Raw genomic sequence first — 13,347 nt, forward strand, 5'->3', positions numbered from 1 at the left:
TGGAGGAGGCTGGCGTGTGGAGGAGGCTGGCGTGTGGAGGAGGCTGGCGTGTGGAGGAGGCTGGCGTGTGGAGGAGGCTGGTGTGTGGAGGAGGCTGGTGTGTGGAGGAGGCTGGTGTGTCAAGTCGGGACGCACCTGGCTCCCGCTCGGCCCCGCCCCAGGTGCCCTGAGCCCTGGCCCCTCCCCTTCTTGAGACCTGAGGGTGGAGACGGGAGGCCCGGCTGCTCAGGGGGCCGACGGCCGACTGTGTTTCCACCCCGGGTACTGCTTGTCCCAATGGACAAAACAGAAAGACACCCAGGGGCGTCTCCACTCCATGATCCCCGTGCGGGCCTGGCTTCTGCCGGCAGCCGTCTGTCTGTGGCCCAAAGCCACACTGCGCAGGGGCTGAGCCACCCACTGCTTACCTGCGATGACTCCATAATTAATACGTGCGTTGTACTGCACCAGCTCACCAGGCGATATCACCAATTAGATGCTACTTTTCAGACTTCTGCTGAACCAGAACACTAAAAGCACACAGAACAACTGCTACGTTCAACCAAAGAATCGCCAGGAAGTGGGTCTGGGAGCAGTGGGGCTGGAGCAGGCCGAGGAGAGGAGGGGTGCGATGGGCCGGGGGGAGGGGGGAGGGATGGGTGAGACTGTGGAAGGACTGAGGCAGACCACCAGGCCTTGCGTTCATAGGCTGCTTTGTTACATTGCAATTCCTCGTAGAAGATCCTTTCCTAAAGGAAAAAGACGCCACTAAGTTTTCCTCACTAGAAAAATTCCTATCTATGGCGAGTGCGGAGCGTGCACTGGACCCTCACAGTGGTGTCCGGACGGTCCCTGGGCACGCCAGGGCGTCAGCCTCCTGGTAGTGGGAGACCGTCCATCAGGGTGCTGCCCGGAGTCCCCGCACCAGGCCCCGTACCTTCCCCCACCAGCGCTGACCGTCTGTCTGTCCCCCGCAGACCCGCCCAGCGCTGACCGTCTGTCTGTCCCCCCCGCAGACGCACCCAGCGCTGACCGTCTGTCTGTCCCCCACAGGCCCGCCCAGCGCTGACCATCTGTCTGTCCCCCGCAGACCCGCCCAGCGCTGACCATCTGTCTGCCCCCCCCGCAGACGCACCCAGCGCTGACCGTCTGTCTGTCCCCCACAGGCCCGCCCAGCGCTGACCGTCTGTCTGTCCCCCGCAGACCTGCCCAGCGCTGACCGTCTGTCTGTCCCCCACAGACCCGCCCAGCGCTGACCATCTGTCTGTCCCCCACAGACCCGCCCAGTGCTGACCGTCTGTCTGTCCCCGCAGACCTGTCTAGCGCTGACCATCTGTCTGTCCCCGCAGACCCGCCCAGCGCTGACCATCTGTCCCTCCCGCAGACCCGCCCAGCGCTGACCGTCTGTCCCCCCTGCAGACCTGCCCAGCGCTGACCATCTGTCTGTCCCCGCAGACCCGCCCAACGCTGATCATCTGTCTGTCCCCCACAGACCTGCCCAGCGCTGACCATCTGTCTGTCCCCACAGACCCGCCCAGCACTGACCATCAGTCTGTCCCCCACAGACCCGCCCAGCACTGACCGTCTGTCTGTCCCCCGCAGACGCATCCAGCGCTGACCGTCTGTCCCCCACAGACCTGCCCAGCGCTGACCGTCTGCCTGTCCCCCACAGACCCGCCCAGCACTGACCATCTGTCTGTCCCCGCAGACCTGTCCAGTGCTGACTGACTGTCCCCCACAGACCCGCCCAGCGCTGACCGTCTGTCCCCGCAGACCTGTCCAGCGCTGACCGTCTGTCTGTCCCCCCCGCAGACGCGCCCAGCGCTGACCGTCTATCTGTCCCCCACAGACCTGCCCAGCGCTGACCGTCTGTCCCCGCAGACCCGCCCAGCACTGACCATCTGTCTGTCCCCGCAGACCTGTCCAGCGCTGACTGTCCCCCGCAGACCCGCCCAGCGCTGACCATCTGTCTGTCCCCGCAGACCCGCCCAGCGCTGACCATCTGTCTGTCCCCCGCAGACCTGCCCAGCACTGACCATCTGTCTGTCCCCGCAGACCTGTCCAGCGCTGACCGTCTGTCTGTCCCCCGCAGACCTGCCCAGCACTGACCATCTGTCTGTCCCCCACAGGCCCGCCCAGCGCTGACCATCTGTCTGTCCCCTGCAGACCCGCCCAGCGCTGACCGTCTGTCTGTCCCCTGCAGACCCGCCCAGCGCTGACCATCTGTCTGTCCCCGCAGACCCGCCCAGCGCTGACCGTCTGTCCCTGCAGACCTGTCCAGCGCTGACCATCTGTCTGTCCCCCGCAGACCCGCCCAGCGCTGACCGTCTGTCTGTCCCCCGCAGACCTGCCCAGCACTGACCATCTGTCCCCGCAGACCTGTCCAGCGCTGACCGTCTGTCTGTCCCCTGCAGACCCGCCCAGCGCTGACCGTCTGTCTGTCCCCCGCAGACCCGCCCAGCGCTGACCATCTGTCTGTCCCCGCAGACCCGCCCAGCGCTGACCGTCTGTCCCCCTGCAGACCCACCCAGCGCTGACCGTCTGTCTGTCCCCCGCAGACCCGCCCAGCACTGACGTCTGTCCCCCTGCAGACCCGCCCAGCGCTGGCCGTCTGTCTGTCCCCCACAGGCGCGCCCAGCACTGTCTGTCTGTCCCCCGCAGACCCGCCCAGCACTGACCGTCTGTCCCCCCGCAGACCCGCCCAGCACTGATGTCTGTCCCCCCGCAGACCCGCCCAGCGCTGACCGTCTGTCTGTCCCCTGCAGACCCACCCAGCGCTGACCGTCTGTCTGTCCCCCGCAGACCTGCCCAGCGCTGACCATCTTTCTGTCCCCCGCAGACCCGCCCTGCCCATGGACGCCGGCGCCCACCTTCAATGAGGACAGGTACTCCCCCGCGCCCCGCAGCATGAAGGGGCTGCCCGCCAGCCGGAGCCAGCCCCCGCTGTGCGCGGGCCACACCTGCGGCCTGGCGCCCCCGGAGGACTGCGAGCTGGCCCACGGCCGCCTGCCCCGCGGGCCCGACCCGCGGCAGCCCTACCCGCTGGACCGGCGCCGCTGCTCGGCCCGCAGCCCCGTGCGCTCGGAGCGCGCGCCGGCGCCCGCGGGCCCCGTGGAGCCCGTGTCCAGCAGCACCTTCCCGCGGATGCACTACAGCTCCCACTGCGACCCGCGGGACTGCGACCCGCGGGACTGCGAGGCGGGCGCGCGCCGCATCCCGGCCAACCTCCTGGACCAGCTGGAGAAGCAGCTGCCACTGCACAGAGACGGCTTCCACACGCTGCAGTACCAGCGGTCCTCCACGGCCGAGCCGCGCGGCGGCAGCCCCGGCCGCATCCGGCACCTGGTGCACTCCGTCCAGAAACTCTTCGCCAAGTCACACTCGCTGGAGGGCGCCTCCAAGAACAGCGTCAACGGCACGCGGGCTGACGACCAGCACCAGGGCCACCCCCCCAGGCACGGCAAGAGGGCCAAGAGCAAGGAGCGCAAGCCCGAGGGCCGGCACCGGCCGGGCCTGAGCAGCTGGTGGAGCTCCGATGACAACCTGGACAGTGACAGCACCTACCGGCCGCCCAGCGTGGTCACCCGGCACCTGCTGGAGCCCGGCCCCCACTGCTACCCCCGACGCCCTGCAGAGCCCCTTCGGGGACTTCTCCCTCAAGACCTCCAAGAGCAACAGCGACGTGAAGTGCTCGGCCTGCGAGGGCCTGGCACTGACGCCGGACCCCCGGTACCTGAAGCGCAGCTCCTGGTCGGCGCTCACCGTGAGCCAGGCCAAGGAGGCCTACCGCAAGAGCTCGCTGAACCTGGACAAGCCCCTGCTCCACCCGGAGCTCAAGCCTGCCCTGCGGCCCTGCCACTACCTCCAGGTGAGCGGGCGGGGCTCGGGGAGCGTGTGTGTGCAAGGGGGTGGGGCTCAGGGAGCGCGTGTGTGCAAGGGGGGCAGGGGGACCCGGGGACGCGTGTGTGCAAGGGGGTGGGGAGGGACCCGGGGAGCACGTGTGTGCAAGGGGGTGCAGGGCTCGGGAGCGCGTGTGTGCAAGGGGTGCAGGGCTCGGGGAGCGTGTGTGCAAGGGGGCGGGGCTCGGGGAGCGTGTGTGCAAGGGGTGGGGCTCGGGGAGCACATGTGTGCAAGGGGTGGGGCTCGGGGAGCGCGTGTGCAAGGGGGTGCAGGGCTCGGGGAGCGCGTGTGTGCAAGGGGTGCAGGGCTCAGGGAGCGCATGTGTGCAAGGGGTGCAGGGCTCGGGGAGCACGTGTGTGCAAGGGGGTGCAGGGCTCGGGGAGCGTGTGTGCAAGGGGTGGGGCTCGGGGAGCGTGTGTGCAAGGGGTGGGGCTCGGGGAGCACATGTGTGCAAGGGGTGGGGCTCGGGGAGCGCGTGTGTGCAAGGTGGGCAGGGCTCGGGGAGCGTGTGTGCAAGAGGTGGGGCTCGGGGAGCGTGTGTGCAAGGGGTGGGGCTCGGGGAGCACATGTGTGCAAGGGGTGGGGCTCGGGGAGCGCGTGTGTGCAAGGTGGGCAGGGCTCGGGGAGCGTGTGTGCAAGGGGGCGGGGCTCGGGGAGCATGTGTGCAAGGGGGTGGGGCTCGGGGAGCGCGTGTGTGCAAGGGGGCAGGGCTCGGGGAGCGTGTGTGCAAGGGGGTGGGGCTCGGGGCACTCGTGTGGGTGAGTGCACAGGGCAGGGGGGTCTGCAGCAGAAACAGGCTGAGCCGTGTTCTAATGGAGGTTCACCCTACGTGTGCGAGTGGACTGAGCCGGCATGCTCTGGGCGGACCCAGGCCCACTGTCCTGGTTGCTTCCATACATGTGCATCTCGATGTGCTGAGGTCACTTGATGCATGTATGCATGTGTGATGAGTGCTCACGTGATGCATGCACCCGTGTGTGGTGAGTGGTCACGTCATGCATGCACCCGTGTGTGGTGAGTGGTCACGTGATGCATGCACCCGTGTGTGGTGAGTGGTCACGTGATGCATGCACCCGTGTGTGGTGAGTGGTCACATGATGCATGCACCCGTGTGTGGTGAGTGGTCATGTGATGCATGCACCCATGTGTGGTGAGCAGAGTAGGGTTGTAAGCTCTTTTGTCTCCTTTAACCTTAAACATTTATGGAACATTCAAGTTCTTCTCTAGGTATTCTGATATATAGGTCATTTTAACTAATAGTTCCTACTGTCATTTTTAAGTGTAGAGTATGTGGCTTTTAACTACGGGCTTTCAACATGTGTTACAGTAGACCTCTTGGGCTTACCTGCTCTAACTGAGATTTAGTCCAACTGAAAGCTAGTCTCCCTGGCCGGCCTCTCCCTCCCCTGCCAGCCTGGTAACTACCCTCCTCCCTCTTGTGAGTTCACCGTTTTTAGCTTCTGTGTGTGTAAGGCTGCGCATTCTCCTGGTCCATGCAGGTTTTGCAAGTGGCAGGATGTGCATCCTCTTGGGCTGAAAAGAATTCCACGGTGCAGAAGCACCATGTTTCCTTTACCTGCTCCTCTTAGGTGGACTCTTGGGTGGACTCCCGGGAGCTGAGTGACCTCACCTCAGAATTTTGGGATGAGCCATCTAATTCCTTCAGTGAGCCATCTTGGTACACACTACCAGCCATTGCTTAGCGCCTCCCAGGCTGGGGACAGCAACCAGAATGCTCTTGCCCACCCAGCCGCGTGTGCATGTGCAGCTGTCCGGTGGCAGTGGGCCTGCTGCTCCACCTGCGACCAGTCTGTCTGGGAGGTGCACCTGTCTCTCTGAGGATCCGATAAGATGGATTCACACAGGCAAGCGCACCGTGCACGCGTGGCTTGCAAGAGCTGGCATCCTGTGGAACTCGGTGTTTGATGTAATTCCCCGTGTAGCCACTGAGAGACTCGGCCAAGGGGAGCTTCAGTGTCACAAAGTGGACGCCAGCCGGCGGGAGCCAAAGCCTGGGGGTCGTCCTCCACGCGTACCTGAGTAGAAGTTACCTGCTCTCAGGCTAGAGCAGAGCTCCAGGCGTGCGTGGGCCCTAGCCGTCCCCGCGCAGAGCATGGCGGTACTAAGCACTGGCTGAGCCAGCAGGCAGCGATTAACGGAGCAGATAAACAAGTGGGACTCTTTCCGGAAGCAAGGGGTGGTGGAGACTTTTAACAGCGGCCCTTTCTCCTCATCCAAGACTCGATAGTTCCGAGACGGGCAGTGCTAACCAAACAGCTTAGACAGATTTATTGGAGGAGATAAATTGCCAGTCAGATAAGGTTTTATTTTTATAGCAGTAGAAAAGGCTTAGATTTTGCTTGCAGTTGGAAAACCTTAATATCCAAGAACTAGCGCTCACTCAGATTTCATCTTTGTTATAGATAGGAGCAGAATTCTGGGGTTGAACTCGGAAGGCTCGAGAACACATAAGACCATGAGCAGCGGTGGCGCGTTGCCAAGAGCCTTCTGACGGCAAGGCGTCTCTGCCCTCGCGCCAGGCCGCACCTGTGGGCCGCAGCCTGACGGTGCCGTGCCCAAGGGCCTGGGTCGCTCCGTGCCACTGCACCTCCGCTCTCTTATGATGCGTGCTCCTCTCGGGGTGGTGCTCCTCAGGGGGGTGCTCCTCTCGGGTGGTGCTCCTCTCTCAGGGTGGTGCTCCTCAGGGTGGTGCTCCTCAGGGGGGTGCTCCTCTTGGGGTGGTGCTCCTCTCTCGGGGTGGTGCTCCTCTCAGGGTGGTGCTCCTCTCTCAGGGTGGTGCTCCTCTCTCAGGGTGGTGCTCCTCTCAGGGTGGTGCTCCTCTCAGGGTGGTGCTCCTCTCAGGGTGGTGCTCCTCTCTCAGGGTGGTGCTCCTCTCGGGGTGGTGCTCCTCTCAGGGTGGTGCTCCTCTCTCAGGGTGGTGCTCCTCTCAGGGTGGTGCTCCTCTCTCGGGGTGGTGCTCCTCTCTCGGGGTGGTGCTCCCTTCTCAGGGTGGTGCTCCTCTCAGGGTGGTGCTCCTCTCTCAGGGTGGTGCTCCTCTCTCAGGGTGGTGCTCCTCTCAGGGTGGTGCTCCTCTCAGGGTGGTGCTCCTCTCTCAGGGTGGTGCTCCTCTCTCAGGGTGGTGCTCCTCTCAGGGTGGTGCTCCTCTCTCAGGGTGGTGCTCCTCTCTCAGGGTGGTGCTCCTCTCAGGGTGGTGCTCCTCTCAGGGTGGTGCTCCTCTCAGGGTGGTGCTCCTCTCTCAGGGTGGTGCTCCTCTCAGGGTGGTGCTCCTCTCAGGGCGGTGCTCCTCTCAGGGTGGTGCTCCTCTCTCGGGGTGGTGCTCCTCTCTCAGGGTGGTGCTCCTCTCAGGGTGGCGCTCCTCTCAGGGTGGTGCTCCTCTCAGGGTGGTGCTCCTCTCTCAGGGTGGTGCTCCTCAGGGTGGTGCTCCTCTCTCGGGGTGGTGCTCCTCTCTCGGGGTGGTGCTCCTCTCAGGGTGGTGCTCCTCTCAGGGCGGTGCTCCTCTCAGGGTGGTGCTCCTCTCAGGGTGGTGCTCCTCTCTCAGGGTGGTGCTCCTCTCTCAGGGTGGTGCTCCTCTCTCAGGGTGGTGCTCCTCTCAGGGTGGTGCTCCTCTCTCAGGGTGGTGCTCCTCTCAGGGTGGTGCTCCTCTCAGGGTGGTGCTCCTCTCTCGGGGTGGTGCTCCTCTCAGGGTGGTGCTCCTCTCAGGGTGGTGCTCCTCTCTCGGGGTGGTGCTCCTCTCAGGGTGGTGCTCCTCTCAGGGTGGTGCTCCTCTCCAGGCCCCACCCACACCAACATCCACGTCCCGTGTCATTCTGTGATGAGGACCTCTGGAGCACGCCGCAGTGCACTTTGACAGGAGCAGGCAGACGCTTCGAGGTGCTCCCAAATCTGCTCACTGCTCACATTGACCCGTGGACGGGCAGCTTGTTCCAGAAGTTCGTTCCGGTCTGGGTCTATTAGAGGTTGCCGTTGGAAGAGGCGTGCTTGTCTGCTTCATCTCCCAGTCCACAGATTGCATCGCCTCGTTCCTTCTTCATCACCCCCCACCTTCAATTTTCTGTTGGGGTCTGGGTTCGGGAGCAGGGCTCTGCCCTGGGTCTGTCCCATCTCACCGTCTCTGGGGGCCCATCATCTTTGGGACTCCTGCCCCCATGGGTCTGCAGTCCAGAGCTGGCCGTGGCGTCTTGGCTTCGCTGGGGCTTCCTGGAGTCTGCTGGGTCACCCTGTACTTTACAGCTTCCTCGCAGCCAGCCAGGAAGAGCTGCAAGGGTGGAAACCCAGCCCCCCCCCCCGCCCGAGTCCCCCTGCTGGACCAGGCAGGCAGAGCGCGAGCAGAGGCAGGGCCCGTGCACGTGGTGTGGGTCAGGGCCAACCACAGTCTTAGCAACAGTTTCCGGATTTCAAAGCGCTGTGTCTTTTTACAGTAAGGTGGACAGTCACAGTCGGTAGCACGGTGTATGCAGAGATGTGATGAGGAGGAGAAGAAGAAAACAGCCCTGGGCCATCGGGGCCACGGCCGGCCCCACACCCTGTAAAGACGGTCCACTCCTGGGTGGCTGGTGTGAGCCCTGGATGACCTTGTTAAGCACAGAACCTGCCTCAGTGGTAACCTTTCCCAGTGCTCAGCCATGGACGGTATTGTCCTGCGGTCAGGTGCGGTGACCACATCCTTGGGGCTCCGGCACCCTGGACGGCTACCCGCCAGGGCCTCCCTCCCACAGTGCAGCAAGCTCCTCTGCGCTCCTCCGAATGCACGCCCTGCAGCCCGCCCTTCCAACAGCCACGGTTCCTCGCTCTGGGAAGATTTATGGAGACAAACCGCAAATCATGCACACATCTCCTCCGGCGGTGTTTGTCCCCAGACAAGGCTGAACTCCATTCAGTATTTTCAAAGACGTCCTTCTCAGGATTGCCCTGTGTCTGGATTGCATTACATTTTCTGGTGGAAAGGTCCAGGAGAGAGATGAGATTCTGGGACGTCCCGAGCCTAGAACCACTTCACAGCCAGGAGACCAGAAATAAAACGCATGCCCTGGGAACGTGTGTGTGGATAGAAGAACAGGAGGGGAGGAGCAAATGTCCATGAAGATCATTCGCTCTTCTTTAAGCCAAAACTAGAGACTTGCAGGACACGCCGATCCCTTTGATTTCCGCTTTGGGCTTGTGCAGAATAGGTTGTTACCATTCGGGGAAACTCCTGATTTCAAGTGGTCAAAACAGATGATGAATAGCGTTGAAGGGTAGCTCTGTCCCGAGCAAGGCCTCTGCTCCTGTGCTCCACAACAGCAGATAAACCACTCACAGGCTTCGGGCGGATTCACGGAGGGTGAGCCATGGTTCGCCACAGCCCTGCTGGGGAGTCGAGGGCGCTGGGTCCCGGGGCGCAGGGATCTCTGGGGCCTTCACAGGAGGAGATGTGCCATCCTTGGGGGCTATGGGCAGCACACAGCTCTGCTCAGCAGACACGCCCTGCTCCCCAGCATGTGTGCAGACGCCAGCTGCCCCACCCCCGCCAAGCGTGCCCCTCTTGGTCCCCACGCTCCTCCCTGCTGGCTCCCTGGCCGTCTCCCTGCTGTGGTCTGGGCCTCGGTGGCTGGTTAGCTCAGGACGCAGGGGCACAGGCTTACTTCGGCCCCCCTCCTTTTGTTCCTGTGTCGGTTTCATGACTGTCATGCTCTCTCCACTGCCACAGTTCTGAAGGATACACATTTTGAGATCAGATATTTTTCTACCTCCAGCCTTGTTTTTTTTTCTACTCAAGATAGCTTTGAGCATTCAGGGACTGTTTCGGATCTGTGTGAATTTTGGGAATTCTTCTGTTTTCAGAAGAATGCCTGGATACTTTGATGGAGATTAAATTCGTCTTATGAATGTTTTGGATCGCATAGCATGCTCACTTTGGCAATATTGCTTCCTCAGTCCAGGAACGCGAGAGGTCCTTTCATGTCTCTGTATGGGTGCTCAAGCTCTTCCATCAGTATTTTATGTTTTGCATAGTGAAGTTTATTCACCTCCTTTATTACACTTATTCTTCACATTTCTTGCAGCTATTGTATGAGCTGTTATTGGTGTACAACAATGCAAATCAAAAGTCGGTGGTGGTGTATAACAGTGCAAATGACTTTTGCACGTTGACTTTATCCTGTCCCTCACTGAATTCATTGGCGGAGTTGAGGCTTTTCTGTATTTAGAATCCGTCGGCTGCCCACAGCAATCATGTGACTTCTTCCTTTTCTGTTTGAATGTCTTTATTTAATTTATCTTTGCTTATGTCTTTGCTCCACAGACTCCAGTAACATGTTGAAAGGAGTAGTCAATGTGGACATTTTTGTTCCAGCACTTAGTGGAAATGATTCCAGCTTTCTCCCTTTCTGTATGATTCATAATGCTTTCTTTGTATTTATTATATGCAATCATTGCTGTTTGTTTATTGAATACTTTTTGCATCATTGAGAGGATCACATGATTTTGTTTTTCATTCTGCTGATGTAGCACATTGACTATTAATTTGTACATGTTAAACCATCCTTGCATTCCTGGTTAAATTCAACTTGAACATGGCCTACATCATATTCAGTTGATTTTGCTTTACTAGTGTGTGGAGAACTTTTGCAACATCATCATGGATGTTGACTTATAGTTTTCTTTTTTCATTGGGCTCTTGTTTTATTTTACTACCAAGATAATACTATCTTCATAGAATAAGTTTACAACATTTTCCTTCTCTTTCAGATTTTTGGAATAGTTTGAGAAGAATTAATACAATTTATTCTCTAAAAGCTTGGAAAATTTCAGCACTGAAGCCTAGAGTTTCCCTTATTTCCCATTGTACTACTGGCTTGATCTTATTGCTTATTATTGATCTAGTTAGGTTTTCTGTGTTCTTGTGACTCAATTTTGGTTAAGGCATACATATTCAAAAATTATTCCAGGGCTGGGAAGGTGGCTCAGTGGTAGAGTGCTTGCCTTGCAAGCCGGAGGCCCTGGGTTCGATTCCTCAGCACCATATAAGCAAAAAGAAAAAAGCCGGAAGTGGCGCTGTGGCTTGAGTGGTAGAGTGCTAGCCTTGAGCTGAAGAGCTGAGGGACAGCGCCCAGGCCCAGAGTTCAGGCCCCACAACCGGACCCAAAAAAAAAAAAAAATTATTCCATTTCTTCTAGGCTTTCCAATGTGTTTTCATATCATTATAATAGTTCTAGTGATCCTTTTTATTCCAGGTATTCAACATAATGTGTCTTTTTTCATCTCTGATTTTATTTATCAGGGCCTTCTCTTTTCAATTAGTTCAATAAGTTCTTCATTTCATATCTGTTTTGTGGTTTATTGTCTATTTTGTTTATTTTTGCTCTGATAATTCTTACTGCTTTTCTTCTAGTACTTTTAGGTTTGCTTTTTTCTTTTCTGGTTCCTTGAATTGCATTGTTAGGATAATTATTTGAGCTCTATTTTTTAAATGTAGGTCTCACTACAAATTTCCCTCTTAATACTATTCTGCTGTATTCTATAGATACTTTGTCTATTTTCATTTGTTTCTAGAAATTGTGTGTGTGTGTGTGTGTGTGTGTACACCCATATGTGTGTGTGTGTTTGGGTATGTTTGGGTGTATATGCTGGGGCTTAAACTTAAGGACTTGTACACTCAAATTTTTCGCTATGGTTGGTGCTCTACCATTTGAGCCACAACACTAGTTCTAGCTTTTTGCTGGTTTATTGATGATAGACTCTCACAGACTGTTCTATTCAAAATGGCTTAGAACCATGTTGTTCAGATCTCAACTTCCTGAGCAGCTAGGGTTGCTGCTATAAGACAGAAAATTTTAAGTTCCTTTTGATCTATTTGTTGACTTACTATTTAGTGAGAAATTGTTTTGTTTCCATGTGCTTGTGTAAATTCTAAAGCTCCTCTCACTTTACATGACAGCGATTTCAAGTTTTTAGCTGGGGTTTGTTTTGGCTCCTAGCCGATGTCTGTCCTAGAGACCATTCCATGTGCTGCTGAGGGAAGTGTGTGGAAGTGTGCAGGAGGCCGCTTGCTGTAACTGTCCTTTAAACATCTATGCTAAACTAGTCTCGTTGACTCTGATGCTTCTTGATTTGGTCATGGTATCATCTGTCCCTTGATGATCATGGAGTATCAACATCCTTCTGCTACCACACCAGAGGTGCTCTCTCCCTTTAGGTGTAGCTATGTTTGCGTCATACACACACATACGTGCACACGCGTGCTCGAGCACACACACACACGCATCCTCTTTCTGAATGGATTCTTTCATCACCATACAGTTACTTTGTCCCTTCTACAGTTTTTAACCTAAGGTCTTTTGTTAATGATGCACTCTGACTTCCCTTCTGGTCTGAGTGACCTTCTATTACTGGTGAATTCCAAGTAGTAGCATGTCGTTGGAGCTTTTTTTTTTTTTTCTTCTTTTTTTTTTTTTTTTTTTATTGTAAAGCTACTATACAGAGGGTTACAGTTACATGAGTGAGGTTATGAGTACACTTCCTCTTGAACATTGTTACCCCCTCCATTGTTTTCCCCCTACCACGTTGGAGCTTTTTAAGAAAATTATTCACCTAGTCTAAATCTTTCAACTTGGGAATTTTATCTTTTGTATTCAATTGGTTATTGATTTATAAAGACTTATGCCTGTCCCTTTTTTGGTTGCCTTTTATATCCTTTATTCCTTTCCTCCTCTCTCATTTGTTTCTATGGTGTTGTGATTTTCCTTTTATATAGGAGTTAGGTATTTTCTCCGTATGTCTCTTCTACTAGATTTTATACAATTACAGTGCTTTCCTGTCTACTTGTAGAACTCCCTCAGACATCCGTGGTAAAGTGTTGGCTTTCCTCAGTTATCACTTGTCTTTGAAATACTATTTTTCTTTCATCTCTAAATGCCAGATTTGCTGGTTTTTAGTGTTCTTTGTTGGCAGATTTCCTTCTCCTTTCAGTGCGATGAACATGATATCCCGTTCTCTCCGGACCTGTCAAGTTCCTGCTGAGAAATCTACAGTCAGTCAAGTAGGGCTTCCCCTAAGAGTGAAATGCCCCTTCTGCCTGCCGTTTTTAGAACTATTTCTTTGTCATCTGCTTTTTGATGATATGTGTCATACTGGGTCTTTTTTTGGTCAACTCTATTTGTGGTTCTTTGAGACTCGCGGACCTGTACAGCTCTATCTTTCCTGATGTCTGTGGAATTTTGTAAGCTATGATTTTGTTGAACTTGTCCTACTCTTCTTCTGGAATAGTCGTAATAGAAATACCACTTAATGATGCTCCAGAGCCTCGCCAGCTTTCTTCATTTTTTCTTTTTATTCCAAAGAATCTATCTTTAATTCTTCATTTCTGCTTCACATGGTCTATTGTTGAGGCTCTCAACTGCAATTTTATTTCATACGTCAAGTTTTTCAAGACTTCTGTTTTCTGCTTTTTTAATGATCTCTGACTCTTTG

General features: G+C 56.3%; 1 protein-coding gene across 1 annotated transcript in view; it reads left to right on the plus strand.

The window, feature by feature from the left end:
- The window catches only part of Dlgap2 (DLG associated protein 2), a 506,330-nt gene that overhangs the window by 425,017 nt on the left and 67,966 nt on the right, over positions 1-13,347 (plus strand). Inside the window, 2 exon segments of the mRNA XM_042689885.1 lie at positions 2,819-3,597; positions 3,599-3,847. Of these exon segments, the coding sequence (XP_042545819.1) occupies positions 2,819-3,597; positions 3,599-3,847 (1,028 nt within the window).

The sequence above is a fragment of the Dipodomys spectabilis genome, unplaced genomic scaffold (assembly GCF_019054845.1).
Source record: "Dipodomys spectabilis isolate Male_0828 unplaced genomic scaffold, ASM1905484v1 ptg000128l, whole genome shotgun sequence".
NCBI classification, from domain to species: Eukaryota; Metazoa; Chordata; class Mammalia; order Rodentia; family Heteromyidae; genus Dipodomys; species Dipodomys spectabilis.